The sequence below is a fragment of the Centrocercus urophasianus genome, unplaced genomic scaffold, assembly GCF_019232065.1.
Source record: "Centrocercus urophasianus isolate 14NV4802_14NV808 unplaced genomic scaffold, USGS_Curo_1.0 seq_12, whole genome shotgun sequence".
Lineage (NCBI taxonomy): Eukaryota > Metazoa > Chordata > Aves > Galliformes > Phasianidae > Centrocercus > Centrocercus urophasianus.
Window position 1 is genome coordinate 22013627 of NW_024884364.1, and position 16361 is coordinate 22029987.

General features: G+C 37.7%; 1 protein-coding gene across 3 annotated transcripts in view; it reads right to left on the reverse strand.

Annotated features, from left to right (window-relative positions):
- Positions 1 to 1407: 1407 nt before the first annotated feature.
- Positions 1408 to 16361, reverse strand: part of LOC122155904 (SAM domain-containing protein SAMSN-1-like) — a 193033-nt gene continuing 178079 nt past the window's right edge. For all 3 annotated transcript variants that reach the window (XM_042810248.1, XM_042810246.1, XM_042810249.1), the window contains 5 exons: positions 14456 to 14576; positions 12917 to 13068; positions 11141 to 11347; positions 10299 to 10449; positions 1408 to 2649 (listed from right to left, as the gene is read on the reverse strand). In XM_042810248.1, coding sequence (XP_042666182.1) covers positions 2444 to 2649; positions 10299 to 10449; positions 11141 to 11347; positions 12917 to 13068; positions 14456 to 14576 — 837 coding nt within the window. In that variant the 3' untranslated portion in view covers positions 1408 to 2443. The remainder of the gene's footprint in view (positions 2650 to 10298; positions 10450 to 11140; positions 11348 to 12916; positions 13069 to 14455; positions 14577 to 16361) is intronic.

A 16361-nucleotide genomic window follows, 5' to 3' on the forward strand; every position in this document is an offset into this window, starting at 1 on the left:
AGACGACCACTGAGAGCTGAAAGGAGGTTGGTACGCGTCATGTCAAAAACACATTTTTTTCCTTTGTGGTACAAAATTTCCTCTTTTTCTCGGAATAGCTTGAGAGAGCGGAAGTTTCTCACTTTGAGATCTAATCTGCTCTGCCGTCACAGGAGGTTACAGATGCGTTGAATAAGCCTTCAGTTGATACATTTATCTCAACAAGAAGCCCTTTGGACAAAGTCTTGCTAGTTAGAGGCTGAAGCAGTTAAACAAAAGCTTAAGCTCATGGTTAATGACTAGTTAACCTCAGATGGTAGTTAACCTCCTGCCATCAGTCTAAGTTTGTGCAGGGTTTGACTCTGTAAAAAAAGAACAGCTGTTGGGTGTTTTGCTCTGTAGGTGCCTCACCTGTCTCTTTGTAACCAGTTAAGGAGACCTATTCTCGTTTGCAAACTCATGGAAATAAACGTTCCTCGGAGCACGTCATTGCACATCTCTGGCCAATCTGGTGGTTAGTCCTTGATCCAGCTAGCTTATAGCTGTGTCAGAATCATGTTTACATACACCTGAAGGTATTTTTTACACGTTCAGTATTTTCACAGATGTCTAGAGAAGGAGTGGAAGACTAAGCATTATTTTCAGCAGTACTTCTCTAAGATGAAGAGATGGCAGAAGCTAATCCAACAACATTATTTCAGGAAAATTTATTCAAATCATATTAAGTCAGCACAGTGTGTGATGACACAATAAAGGTTAGAAACACTTAAGAGAAAATACAGCTGCCTGATGCAATCTGTCACAAATTTCATCCCTTGAAAGGCCTGTTCATTTCCAGGTACACCTGGAAACGTGGGGTAATTGCTGCTAAATAATGACAACTGTTGACAGCCAAAGCATAAAAGGAGACTTAAAAACAGAACCAAATCAAGCAGCTCCCAAGCTTGTTTATTCTGCTAAGCCAAGTTTATTTGCACCAAGTCTTTGAAATTTATGCAATTTTCTAAAATTAATGTTTTTATACTGTAACCCTCAAAGCAGATCTGTCTATTAGGACTCTGACAGCAGTACCCTTGTGAGGAGTCAGGAAACTGCAGAAAGCATTGCCCATGGGGAAAAAAAAGGATAAGAATTTTCCACTTGTTTACAGTTTCTTTAGAAGTACTCTTCTGGGGTGGAACTTTCCGTGTTTCATCTCTTGTGAAAGTGATTTAAATTGTCAGGAGTCTGTGGAAACTTTTTAGCATGAATGCAAAATGCTTTAAATTATGAAAATGGTGTGACTAATTGGTGAGCAGGAAGTTTCTGTATTGATTTGATACCAAGATGATTACATGATAAAAATGCTCAGTGGATTTGCCATTTACTGTGCTGGTGTTAGAACAGAGAAATCTTTAAAATGTAATGACCACATTAAAAATCAAGCAGTTTTTAAAGGGCTCAAATGTATGATTTTGTTTATTTTTGAAGGAAGAAGACAGGCGGATGTAATGTGTATTCCAGTGCAAAATATCGTGGGAGATGACAATTAAATCCCATATAAAAGACAACAGTGCATGATAACCACGTTAGCTTCTGCGTTCTGTACACAAACAAAAATACCCAGTGAACAAGCTTGACATCACACACAAAAGGCAAGAGTTACACAAAAAAACAATAACAAAAGCATAGCATTGAAACCACTGTGTTTGTTTGTTTGTTTTTTGTTGTTCCGAGCTTGCATTGTCTTCAGAATGCTTGGAAAGAAATGAGAACAGTTGTGAAAATTACAATATACAAATTGGCAGCGCGTGAGGAATTCAGATGGCTACACTCTCTAGAAGATGACAAACACAAAGAGCTTGATTCAGACTGACACGACAGTGCTTTTGTTCATCCAGGATAAAATGTAAGACAGCCCCTTCAGAGACCATTTTGGAGAAGAATAGCATTAAAAGGCTTTAATACTAACAGGAATTAGGTTAGTACTTTTCAAAGTAGGATGTGAATGCATCCAGTTTTTTATTATGATGGTACATCAATGCAAATATTTTCTGTACAAATCTCAGCAAAACCCATCTGAAAAAAGAGACAATACGATTAATCAGTCTTTTAAAAATAAATATATACAGTATTTACATTTTGGAGAGTTCCACAGCTTGATATTTAGACAATGTATCGCTATCCAAAACAATTCCCTATCATTATACAAAATGCATTTGCTGTACAAATATATATAAATATATATGCATGAACTTTTTCAGTGAAATGTCGGTGGATTCATTGAAAAGCATGAGATACTGTTATTATCAGCTAAGATTTAGTTCTCAAATGTCCGCATATTAAGCAGTCTAGAGCATTATATATCAGACAGAAGTAGATTTTCAGTGTTGAGAAATATTTTGTGTTCTGCTTCTGTACCAGCAAATCAACTTCACTTATCTGATTGTCTTTTCTGAGCATCTGCAGAAACTGCTTAACAGAATCAGTTTGACTCAGTGATTGTTATTGACTGCACCATGTCAGACAGGGTTTCTGGGTCTACTTCTTCTTTACCATTATCTGAATTTTCTGATGAGATGTAACAGCCGGAATCTCTTGGGCAGTCATTTAACTGTGATTTGTCAAAACTGTGCTGAGGGCTTAAGCTCCGTGTCTCCTGACCACCCTCGCTTATCTGCTCTTGTTCATCTGGAAAGAACAAAATAAGAAAGAAAGCAGCGTCAGAATAAGTATCCTGTAAAACAGTTTGAGACAGCAGTGTGGCTGATCTTGAAGAACCATAGAAACAGAGTTAGTAGTATACACACACTAGATCAATATCTTCTGTCTACTGGAAACAGAAAACAGCATTAAAGAACTAAAAATGTGATGACACAAGCACCTGAGTTGCTGTTGAGGTTGACTTTGATCCTGTGCTATGCTGCTCAGATGTGAATGCCTGAGGCTTTGCCCGCATCCTTCAGGCTGTGCCCAGGTGCGCCAGTCACCATGCACAGTCTGAAGGTGTGTGGCAATTGGATCTTCAAAAGCACTTGACTTCTCAATGGGAATGGATGGCTGATAGGAACTTCCTAGAAATTTCGTTTTTGGTGTCCAAAAAGATATTTTCCAAAACACAAAGTCCTCAGAGAAATCCAAGATACTTAATTCTTGCTGCATGTTTTTTGAACACTGTCCCAAAACTAAGTAGAAGCAGATAAACGTGCAAATAATTTGTCCTTGTTTAACTGCTGCATGTCTAATCTGCTGAGACACAACAATCTGCTCCTCAGGAAGAGCTCAGTGAGCCGGCATTTTGTGGGCAGGATATCCCTGTATGTCATGTATCAAATGTATCTCGTGGTTAAAATTCACGCTCATATCTTCTGTAAAACACGTGATGTTCAGTCACAGTAAATTTCTTCAGAAAACAAGCTATAAAATGTTACATCTCTCTCTCCCATTCTCTTTCATTCCCTATGGCTCTCCTGTAACTGTGTTTTTATTTCAAGCTGTGTCTTACTTTCCAATCAAAGAAAGAGAACCAGGTAATACAGGAATAGATTGCTTCACCTCAGATTTCAAGCCTCAAGAAAATGGTACCTTTTTTATTTGGGGGAAAAAAAAAAAAAGGTCTTTTATTTCAGCCAACTTGTTCCTTCATGGCTATGCAGTTAGTTTTGAATCTTTGGTCAAATTTAAGTTGTTTCAATTCAAGTGCAGGCAGTATGGAAGTCCTAGCTGAGGAAGGAATTTATCCCTCCTGAAAATCTAAATCTAGTTCATTTCCAGGATAACAGCCTAAAATTATTACATTTCTGAAAGGAAAGTGTCTAAACATTCGTTTAAACTGTTAGTAATTATAACATGAGAAGGGTTTTCACTGTGATTTGTTTGTTTTAAATATTACGTAATTAAGAACAAATTAGAAATTAAAAAAAATTAAAACCTGCTCCAAAAATGTTGAAATGGAATAGATGGGGCCTTTCTTTGTCGTGTCCATGAGATCCCAGAGAAATCATTTTACAAGGCATTCTGATATATTTGAGAACACTTGCAGGTCCTCATGAACCCACTCTGGTAGATTTGTTAGGACTTATCAATTCTATTTAATATTTTCTACATTTTAATTACCTAATTAAGTTAATAAACTAATCCAAATTTTGAAGAAGTGAATCCAAAGTCTCAATGTAGTCATTTTTGCATTAAGTCTGAGGTTACAGCATAGCCTTATGTATTTTAAAAAATGATTTCTGATTGCTTTAAATATTTTCCAAGGAATAAAAGTCCTACTTTCTCCCCACATAAATTAATGGTTAATTGCACTTGCACGTACAAGTACACATTTCAGCAAATTCAATAGATGTCTGTAACTATTTGATCTCCTTCTCCCCGTAGGGACCGTAGCCCACCACATCAAATGCTACCTATCTTTGTAGGGAAAATACGTGATGAGATAGGCCCCGGCCGATTTCTGATTTAAGTCAGAAAAGAATTACAAAATGAATTACACCACTGAAGGTATTACTGCTGCTATTAGTAGCAACACCAACAGTTTAGCACAAACAACAGCAGATGCCCCACTAAAGCCCTTCTAAACTGTGTCATTAGCCCCTTGCTCCCATTCCACCATTGCCAATAGGTCCCAGGCCGCGGTCACCGTGGGCTGACAGAGCTCAGGTGGTGGCTGCAGGCAGGGCTCCCCTTCCCCCTGCTGTAATCCCCGATCAGCCCTAATGCTGCTTGCTAGGACTTTTATCAGCTTCTGGGGCATCATCTGCTGCCCTGGAAAGCAGTGACCTAAAAAGAGTTAATCCTGTTTACATTTTCAAGGTCAAAGTGGAATCTCCATTCACTTTGTTTGTTTCGCAGTGGAAAAGAAGACCAAGTAACTCGTCTGCTGCTGTCAGTATATTAGTAGCCTGCAAGGAGCTGCAGTCATCTAAGTAGTTTCCTACATGAAGAACAGATTCTGTCTTATTTTTTAGCAATGCTTTTCCTTCTGCGGTCCAGGGAAAAAGACAGAGGCTTCATATGGAACTTAGATTTTTTAAAATCTAAGTTTAAATAATATTCAGGAGAATGTACATTTAAGAAACATGCAGGCATGTAAAACTTCTGTCTCCTCCCAAAATACTATCAGATTTTTTTTTAACATCAAAAACTGAAAACCAAAAATGTTCAGGTGTTTGAGAAAGTGAAAATGTTGTATTTTTGCTTTTCATCACACACAGAAAATGTTGAAGAAAAAGAACATATTTCAGAAGAAAGGACTGAAATCACTCTTCAGCTTTTTTCTTGGCTTTTCATTCTTTTAATGACTGGACTTAAATATAGCATAGCAACTGCTAAACAACTAAAAAGGATACTGAGTGTTATAAATATGTGTAGCATACAGCTTTAGGTGTTCTGAGAAAAACAGCTGCTTTTGGCTTCTACATTCAGTTCTATTTAACTCCTTTCCCTAGCAAATACGTGCTCAAGTCCCACGCTAGTAAAGGTAAGTTTACTGTCTTAATCATTTGGACATCAGAAAAAAGATATAATGCACAGGAAACGGGAATTGATAAAATTAAACTGCCGTTAAAAGCTGCAGAATCATCAGAAACCACTACCTTATCAACAAATGGAAGCCCTGGTATTTTTCTACAGTAAAGCAGTTTCATAGAAGATAAGTAGCTTTCAGTCACTGTTATCAATGATATTTTACAAAAGTGTCCAAAATATGCATCATTTTGATACGTATTTTCTAATACTGCTTCTGACTGCAGGATTATATGCAGACTCGTGAAAAAAATGTTAGGGCTCTAGACTTGATAATGAACACGTGACACATGTGTATCTTCCTTGCTATTAAGATTTTGGAAATTAACATCTACTATCCAGTGGCACAGCAGTGTATGACAACAATTTCCCTTTTCCTTCATCAGCTTTTCCCACTTCTTAAAATCAGGTTAGAGTCCTGGTTCTGAAAGCACTTTAAGCTTAGAAGTCAATGCTGCTCAAGAATATATTGAGGTCACACTAACTCCAGTGCCATTATTATGTCAGTTTAAACCAGATGAGTGGTGGGAGGCTTAGATTTTGTCTTGGAGAAATAAGAAGGTCAGCCTGCATTAAGCTGTATTTCATGGCCATGCCCTCTGAGAGTTTGCATTTATGAGCTTAGCCCAGAAGGTGAAAAGGGCTATGAGCACGATACTTCAGGTTGAGTTGCCTTCCTGGATGGTGCAGTAGTGACCTATTGGGCAGCACAACAGAATAACTAGAATGATACATTTCATTAAGGCAGAAGTTAGACCTCCTAGTGAGATATGAAGAACACATACCAACCTGCAAAGCCTGTGACACTGAGACCACTCGATGTTAGGATGAAACAAAAACTAATAAAGCACCAAACTCAGAAAGGATCGTTTTAAAGTAGTAAGTGTACCTGAAGGACGGAAATGTGAAGCGGGACTGTATACACATGCAATACTTCAGAGAATCAAGGGAATTAACCTTTGGTGGGTAATTACGGACAAACAAGGTGAAAAGAACCACCTCGTGAGTCAGTGTCACATCCAGGAGTTGGATTTTATGACTTTTGGGGGCTCCTTCCAACAGGCTACTCTATGACTTTGTGATTTATGATGATTCCCTGCTTTCAGTAGCAGGGGTTGCTCTGGCATCAGTTGGCCCTTCTCTTCTCACTGGCAAAGATTCTGCAGCATTCAGAGTACAAGTGGGAGGGATACTGAACTGATATGAGGGGAGAGCCTATGGTGAAAACAGAGGTGAGAAGCTTCTTTTCCTCTAAATTCAGGAATCAAACAGACGTGTCTGGAAAAAGGTGAAAAACACTAATATTCATACAAGGCTGCTTCTCCTGGGAAAATCTAAGGTCTTCATGTAAGGAAAGCAGCTGAGAACTGAATGTTGTGTTACCAGCTAACTTGCTGTTCAAATACAATAAATAAGAAACAATTCTTATATGACACTGGCAGCGGGATCTGGATCAGAGACTTAAAATTGAAAAGGACAATATGGAGGTGGATTTGGGGAGATAAGAGTAAAATAATTATCTCCAAGATTGCATGTACATATCTTTTTTTTTCTTTCTATATATGAACAGTATGTATATATCCAAAGGAATCAAGTCTATTTTACACACACAAAAATGTGCGTCTCGGGAAGCAGTCAAGAAAAGAAAAAGTTGCAAACTTCTTTTATTACTTTATTCATTAACCATTCAGCAACTGCTTCACTTTAAAAATAGCATCCTACAAAAGCACAGACATCCATCTCCTGTCTAGAAGCCATCTGGGAGAAGAATGAAAAGCTATTAAGAAATACTTTATGAAAAAGAACTTTTTTTTTTCTTCTCCAGACATGAATTCATGGAAGCCAACCACTTTGTGCCAAATATATAAGGTCTGATCAACTTATGGCAGATCTAAAAAGAGATCTGTGGGGGTGGGGGAAGGTCAAGAGAAGCTCAAAAGACCTTGCAGTTTTACAGTAATCTTGCTATATGACATACTTGAAGATGGTAAATTTGGTTCTTGTCTCATAGGAAAGGTAAAAAGCAGGCAGTGCAGTATCAGAAGAAAAAAACTGTTTTAAAAACAGAGTAGTAGCATTTTCTAAATAAAAGTCAGTTTTTAACTCCTGTTGTGAGGTGAGCAAATTTATTACTCTCAAATTCATTTGGATCTAAACCAAATGTAAGATGAAAAATTCTTACTGCCCAGAATAGTGTGTTTTGAACAGTCTTAAGAAGCACATAATATGGAAACTATTTGTGCAAGTACTGTTGCTGGAAAACACAGTAACTTTATTCTGCAATATGAATTCTACAGTTCCAAGCATACAACATAAGGAAACTACTTAGTATAACATACAATAAATGTCAAGAAAAATAAAAAAAAGACAAAAAAGGAAAAAAAATGAATAGGCCTGTAAAAACAACTGTCTATTTTCACTACATCAGGTATTGCATTGAAGAAATACTAAATCATGTTTGATTACATTTATAATAGAATCAGGAAAAATGAGGCTACATTCCTCCATACTTAGCCTTCATGAATAGTAATAGAGTCACAAAAACTCATAAACCTTGCATTTCAAATCTGGAGTGTACCTTCATGGATGAGATTCCATCCATGAATTAAACACATGCTTCATGGAAGCATAGATACAGTCCAAAGACATGGAACTGTTCCAAGCTCTGTGAGTAAGATGGGATTAGGATAGTAATAATAATTCTAAGGTCATAGATCATATGATCTTATGATCTATGATGACCTTAGAATTATTATTATTTTCTTAAACAAAGCTCATTAGAAAAATCAACTTTTGCCTGGAAAAGTGCAGAACTTCTATCCAGAACACTCTAGGCCAGTAAACAGATTACCTTGTAGCTGTGGGTAATTATGCTGCTCACTTCTAAGCAGTGCAGAAAATCAATTTTAATTAAGAAATCATTTATGCTGGACTCAGTCATGCCCATTTAGGAAAAAAAATATTGACCTAGGAAAGTTCAGTTCAGATGCAGAATTCACTTTCACAGTAACACTCAGCTCTTTCAACTCAATTTTCCAATTGGACTGACAGAAGCACAAAGAGGTCAAATGATTTGGACAAGGTCAGACACATGCTGAGCTTTTGCCCAAGATCATCTTGACTCTCCATCTTTCATTATAACTACCTGACAGATGGCTTCCATCAACTTTAGTCTTTAATATCTTCTTTTTTTAGAGCAAGCTGTTGATTGTTGTTGTTGTTTGTTTGCTTGCTGGAGAAAAGTGACTTAATCCCATGCTCCCAATTTGTAAGAACTCTATTTTGATAACTAAGGTAAATTTGCTAACGTTCAATGTACAGGATACATAAGGACGTTCTAAAATGTGCTCCTTGCATGACTGTATGTAGAATATTAAATGGTTAAGACATTTTCAAAAGAGGAAAACTTTGGTGTCATCTTTTAAAAATGCAACGTGCCTGCTTGCAATACTTTTTGCTCTACAGGGAGTATAAATAGTAAACCACATCCTGAGAGTCCCAGAATAGTTTAACACTTTGGTTGTCTGTTAAAAATCATATGTTTTGTTTTTGTTTTTCACACTGATCCAGAACTGTGTAAATTCACAAATGAGCATTTTTCTGTAATTCTTCTTGTTAAACACTGATATAGAAACACCTGCAGTAAAAGGTGCAGAAAATGTGGTAAAGCTGCAACTAACAAGAAGTACATACTATTCAAGGGCAAACTAAGGAAATTAATGTATTTTTACATGATTTCCAGCTCAACCTCTGCAACACAATACTTGGGAAATTTAACCTTTTCTTTCTCACATTCATTCTATCAAAGCCTCTATGTAGACAGACCTTCAAGAGTTCTCTTCTAGCCACACGTCTCACAAAGCTATAGACCAGAAAGTAGTACTGATCCTGCTGGGCAAAGAACACCATTTAAATGCTTCTCAAATGTTTTTTCAATAAACTTATATTTCTGTGGATGCTGAAATATGACGTAGAAATGGGGAACAGAAAGACCTCAATGTAGAATGAAAAACATGGTCAGCAAAGAAACCAAGAAAATTAGAGAAAATCTATGAGGGAAGTTGAATGGATGAGGCAGCCAGAAGTATTCTTAGAAATTCAGAAAGATTAATGTACAGAAGAATTTGAATATATCTGTGTCTTCAGGTATGTACACATGTATTGCACATGTTCTGGAGTGAGAAATGGAAAGCCACCAATACTGAGGACAGAAAAACCAAGCAGTAAACAAGAACTAATATTAAAACATCCCAGGAAGGAAAGATATCCTTTTTTCCTCTTTCAGATGCTTCTCAGTTGAGAAGAACATAGGATAAAAGAACTGCTCATGATGGAGGTGAGTATGCACAAAGATTAAGAAAACATCTTTTTTGGCTGAGTATCTAGTTAAGCTGAAGTTTCGAGCCATTGTCATAAATTCTTTATTGTACTTATTCTTGTTAAGTACTAAACTCAGAGTTTGGAAAGTTTGATTTTCTGCAGTTGCAGAGATCTTTTGACTTTGGGGAAATCATTTAACCTCTCTTGGTTTGGGTTTCCCCATTAGAAAAAGAATTGCTTTCAAGCAGCAGTTGCTGTCAACCTTTAGATTAGGACCTATGGAAAATCTTAAATCATTTATGTGTTACTAGGATAGCAATCATGTATATATCTAGAAGAGATGTAGTTATCCATCAGGACAAATAAGGAAACTATTCAACTCGATTTTTCACATTTAAAAGAAAAATCATTAAATAGATCAATGTGAGAATCACTATTTCTTTGTCTTTCTTCAGATAAAATGGGCACATGACTCTTAATGCTTAAACACTTACTGTCATTGTCCTGTAGATTTTCAATGGCTGATAACAATCTTGCCCTGTCCTCTGGGTTTGAAATATTCAATTCAATCAGGTGACTCTCGTGTAGATCTTTTAAATCCTCAAGAGTTTCATAGCCATTTAGCAAGAGAGTTGAGGTGTATTCCTACAAAAAGAAATGAGCAAATCCATCACTTAAACAAGCACTATGTTTAGTAGACGAATAGGCACAATTTTTCTTTTCCTCTTCATCAGGTTGAAATGGGCTCTACTTTTCAGCCAGTTGAAAATGTCTTTCGAACAAAATTAGAGATTGAGAGTGAGAGGACAGAGGCAGAGAGGTCTTGAGATCCTCTTGGCCATCCTTCACCTGCATCTGAGTTATCTACCAGAGCCTGGCAGCAGATTGGATCAAGATACGGTCTGGACCTAGGGAGCCACTGAGGGAGAAAGGCGCAACCAAAGCATAGTGCAAAAAAAAAACCTACTGCTCCCACAGTTCATGCAAAATTGGAAACTTAAATTCTAAACATTAGCAGCTGAGTTGCACTGCAGTTCTGCCCAAGATTTCCACATAGTCACACGTCTCCTGCCCTAAGGCACACAGTCACAGGCAAGTTAATGATGATTTAGCAAGTCATCATTGTGTCTCTCTGCGTGGAGTATTTTAGCTTCACAAAATCTTGTGATAAAATGTAGTTATATATGCCACATGTCAGAGACAAAGCTTCTTTGCATGGCTGCCTGAAAAACTGCTGAAATCCGCCATTCCCATTCTACTTCTGCCTGTAAATTACATCCAACCCAAGCGCACAGAAATTAAAGATTTCAGATACAAGAGGGCAATGTTTGCTGACCTGCAGATGGACACGTTCCAAGAGTTCTTGCAGTGTTTTAGGCTTGTTCCTTTTGCTTCCTCTATGCGGTTTTATCTTCCTGGGTGCAGTTTCCTCTTCCATAATAATATCCACATAAATGAACTTAAAGTTTCCTACTTTGTTGTTCAGCATGCCTGTCCATATCCCCATGGGCGTTTTACAGATGATATCTATAATGTCTCCTTTCTAGAACAACAGAAATAAACACACCACTGCTTAACTCCTGGTTTATGTGACATTTCCTCTGTAGACCAAAATGCACACAGGCAGCACAGAATCTTAACTAGGCATTGTGAAGTAGCTTTTTAAAATTATCTGCATGCGGTTTTTTTGCTTTTATAAAATCCCAGCAAAGTGTTACAGGAAATAGAGCTAGTCCTTATCTCCAGAGCTCTGTGAAGGAGAAGAGAGCATAAGCAACACCTTTCAACCTTTTGTGCTCCACTTTGTTCCTGAAAAGGCATAGCATTGCATCCAGAAAGCAACTTTTGCCATCAATAATGGGCATAGCTTTGGCAAAAAGCAGGGGAGCACAGTGAGGTCACTTTCCAAATGCTTTACGCAGTTACTCACCTAGTTCTTTTACCCTAATCCACTTATGCAATTATCTTAATATCCACTGTCCCAGGGATCTTCTAAAACTAATAGCTGAAGTAGATGAAAGATGGACTCTTACCCATTTTTTGGTAAGAAACACCAGCTACTTTTCTCAAAGGCAATAAAGAACATTTAACTCTCTAAATATCTTAATATCTTCATGAGAATGCTTCCCAAAGGACTGAAAATGAGTGAGAAAATAAGGAAAATACCTCAGCAGACAGACCTAAAAGCTTCAGTTCTCCAAGTTTGTTCATGCACTCAAAAAGGCAAGGGAAAAAGATGAGTAACAATATGGCAACTTAAGAAAGGCTTGTTCCTAAAAGTGTTCACACCAAGATGTGGGAATTGGATTGTCCTGAAAGAAAGGCCATGGGCATGTGTGGAAGTGGAGGGCATGTGGTGAAAACTGCAATTATTCACTGAGCAATTGTTGTAATATAGGCCTGAGAGGAAAAGAAGACTGCAGTGAGATATGAATGAGGATCTGGATGAGAAGAGGCTATGAAGAAGAGAAAAAGATGTTGAAGTGTGGATGCAGTCTTGGCAGGAAGGTGTTTACAGAGAGAAAAGAAAGTTGTTCAGATTACATAGCTGTGCACAGTTTGAACAATAATATTACTGATCGTATCTGTGCACGGATGAAGAAGAAAAAAGCTGGATCTTCTTAGTACTGTTCATGTATCTGGATCTCCTTTTTCTCACTCCCTCATTCTGGACACCTCTGCCATGATATAAGAGCCAGAGAAAATCCATAATTCAAAAGTATGCTTAAATGAAGGCCTAGTGGAAAGATGGGCTGTTTGCATTAAAATCAATGAGTACCACCACGATTTTGAGACGTCCTAGCTGGGGAAGAAACTTCACATCCCGTGAGACTCATGTTTTTCTTCCTCCAGATCTCCTAGTGTGTAGGGAGCAACATGAATTTTACCCAAGGAAAGCCATGGTGAGGGGGTGCCTGCTGAACCTATGCCTTAAAAACGTGCAGTCAGCACTCAGTCATTATAGAAGCTAAGCAGAAGCAGATCTGTTCTGCTTTTAGAGTGGTACATGTGTTTACCAGTTAAAAATGTTTTTGTTAACGTGTTCTCAGACATAAAACCTGCATCTCCGATGTTCTCACCAGAAAAGGAGAAATCCTGATGGTTGTCTTACCTTAATTTTCAGAGAGTCCGTGTCATAAGGACTTGGTGTGAAGTCAGTGTGCACTTTGGCTCGGCCGCAGAATGGCCCACTGTAAGGGACTTCATCATCAAACCGGAGGCTATCCCTGTTGCTTGTTCCATCAGAGCAGCTGGTCACCCCACCTTAAAGAGATTCAAGTGGAAATTGAGATCTCCTGCACTAACTGTGCAGACATTCCATTCTGTATGGCAGCAGAGAGGGAGGTTTTTAAAGGCACAGAATTAAAAAGAACATACTTCACATGGTTTTGACACATTCCAGGCAAAATACATGCAAAAAACCATACTGTAAGAGACTAGTTGGAGATCATTCATTAACATCTTCCATCCAATAATCTTTTTCTGGTGATGATACTAATAGATTACACATTTTACACACACAGACTTTTAAAAATATCACTCTGCAGATAAATATCATGTACTCTAAATTTGCAATTTAGGGAATTAATTCTGCTGAACTTCTCCTGTTTATTGAGAGGAATGAAAACAAGTAGTGTAGAAGTTATTTTATTTCACTACAGAGTGAGCTAAAGCACCAAAGGAACCTGCATTGCAGAGGAAAATTTTAATCTTATCAACATTTCTGCCCGTCATTTTATCCAAGTTGAGCAATAAAATATCAGCATAGTAATTCAAGCAAATTTGAGCAAGCTCTGCAATATCCCATCCAAATATGTTTTTAGATAAGAGCAGCAGTGTGTTGGAAGTAAACTCTCATATACAATTTTCACAAATCACATCATATAAAATGATCATAAAAATGGTTTTGTCTGAAGTGATTGCTTAAGTGTACAGCTCTGTCTCAGGGCCAGATAAAAGACTAAGTGCAAATGGTTGGGACTGCAACTCAGGGCTCACGTGAAGCCTGCAGCGATGGCATAGCAATGTCACCATGGACTGCTGTAACTTGCTGCCCAATGACTGTCCACATTTGAGCAATGGATAGACTGGTGGAGGTGAACTCCACTTCTCATCAGAAGTTCCAACAGCTCTGTTGGGGCACAGGATTTAGTGGATTTGCAGAGAAGCAGATTGTGTCAACATCATGATCTGAAGCCACCAGCTCAGGCTCTCATCACTCTTCAACTCAGACTATTTCTCACACTGTCTGTCTCACATCTTCAGAGTGAAGAATGAACTCGTAGACGCTACTGTTAGAGAAAATGCTTCTGTGGCTACACTCAGGATTTGTAACTCTGTGGGTGCCAGCACTCCAGCAGTGCTAGCCCTCAAAAACATTCCTGGCATACATACCTGTATCATTCCCTATAATATATTCCATGTAATTAAAAAAAAAAATAATAATAATAATAATATCTCCATTCTTAAAAACACTCAGTTTATTTCAGGAATTTCTTCCTTACCCATTTGATCAGATTATACTTTTGTCTGCCAGACTGAAGAGTGCACTAGTATCACATTTTTAATCACTGGCTCTTATATCTCAGAATTCATAAATAACCATATTGAAACTGTGACTGACTAAGAAGTCTGGATATCTTGTACTTACTGGATGAGCTCTGGCCACTGTTCAGACTATAGAGACTTTCCATAGAGTCACTGGCTTTCAGGGAGACCTTCTCAGTGTGTATTCCACCACCAGGATCACTGTCATCTTTTCCTTCTTCATTCTTTAACAAAAAGAATCAGTTGTTAACCACCAAGAGATGTATTTTAGAAAATTTTATTTTACTTTTCAATCGTCACTGCACTTGAGGATTTAATCATCATTACGTTTTATTAAGAACCATTTTATTAAGAAGTTGATGTCTGGATATCTATCCAGTACTGATCTATCCAGAATCAAGGATGCCCAGTACCAGCACTTGTCTCTTCTCTACCCCATTCAATTTCATTTCTGTTCAAGCAATTCTCCATCTCAGCAGATGCAGTATATGACAGCAGCACAAAGGCTTATAATGAGTAATTTACAGGTAGACAGATAAGATGGTTTTTCTAATTGTCTCTGAAGAAGAAGTATAAAGATTAATTCTGCAAGCTCATAATGAAGGGCAAGCTGAGACATCTATGGATTGCGTGGAACTTCTGAAAATCGTGCGCACTTAGAGGTGTGCTGGCACCTGAGCAAGGGCATTTCAGAGACAGTCTGCACGCACATACAGCATCAGTGTTTGCACCATGCTCCCTACCTTGCTCAACCTATACACTTGCCTCAAAACCCAGGGCATTCCAGAATTAACAGATGCGTGTTTCTCTTACAAAATCTAATGATGTATGAAATTGGTCCCCGGAGTTCGTAACATTAAATCACGCTTCAGAAATCACAGCTTATACACTTAAGGAATTTAAAACAAGAAGGTCTGTTTTTCAATCGCAGCTGAGTTAGGGATGATGTAACAGCTAAGTGAAATAATAATGAGCTTTCAAAAGTAGGACGTGCTTTAGCAGATTGCATCACATTGTCAACATCCGTAATATCTTCACGCAACTGAAAGATCATGCAGTACTTAAAATGTTACATCATACTCGAAACATGTTAAACATTCATCAGTTCACTGATGGAGTCCTTTTGCATGGAGTCAAGCAGGTATGAAGAAGAGACAGGTGCAGGTACATACAAGGCATAGCACTAAAATGAAAGACTAATGTTTTTCAGCAAGGGCAGTGTTTGTTACACCAATCATCGGCACAAGCCATCGATTAATCAGTGGACCAGTATTGATTGCCACCGTCTACTGCAGGAATGAAGATCACAGTAGATGTGTGTCCGGCCATACAATTCATTGAATTCCTGTCATGTGAATAGTTGCTGTAAATGCCCACAAGTTAAATGTCACAATTCTAATTTTTCTTTTCTATACTATAAAATTCATGCGCTGCACCCTGCAGAATTTTAGAAAACAAACAAACAAAAAAAACCAACAACTAAGCAAATGAATTGCGAACCCTTGTCTTTGACCTCTAAAACTGCCTAACAATATCCTGTTCAACACTTTGTATTTTTCAATTTCTGAAGTTTTTTGCTTGCTTTCCCTTGTTATTTGATGTTGACACATGTATGAGATAGGACACAGATCAGCTAGATTTTTTAGGGACATTTCATTTTTCCTTATGTGCTTCAAAATTCAGAACTGAAAGACACAAGATATGTGTGAAATAGACAATGTTTTTATGTTTAATGAAGATAGCTTCACTTGGATTAAATAAGGAAAAAGCAGATAAGTCAAATGAGTTGTCATGCTGTAGGATGCTGGCTGACCTCTATAAAATGGACTTTGGAAAAAAAAACAAAACTGTATTTGAAGATTAATTCTCCTAATGAAATGTTTTGTACAGGTTGAGTATCAGACTGACAACTAAGTTCATCCAGTATTTCCCTGTTTCCATATTAAGAGATTTTTTTTGTGCTTACACAAATGTTCCATGATGACAAAGCAAAATTCAATGATATAAAA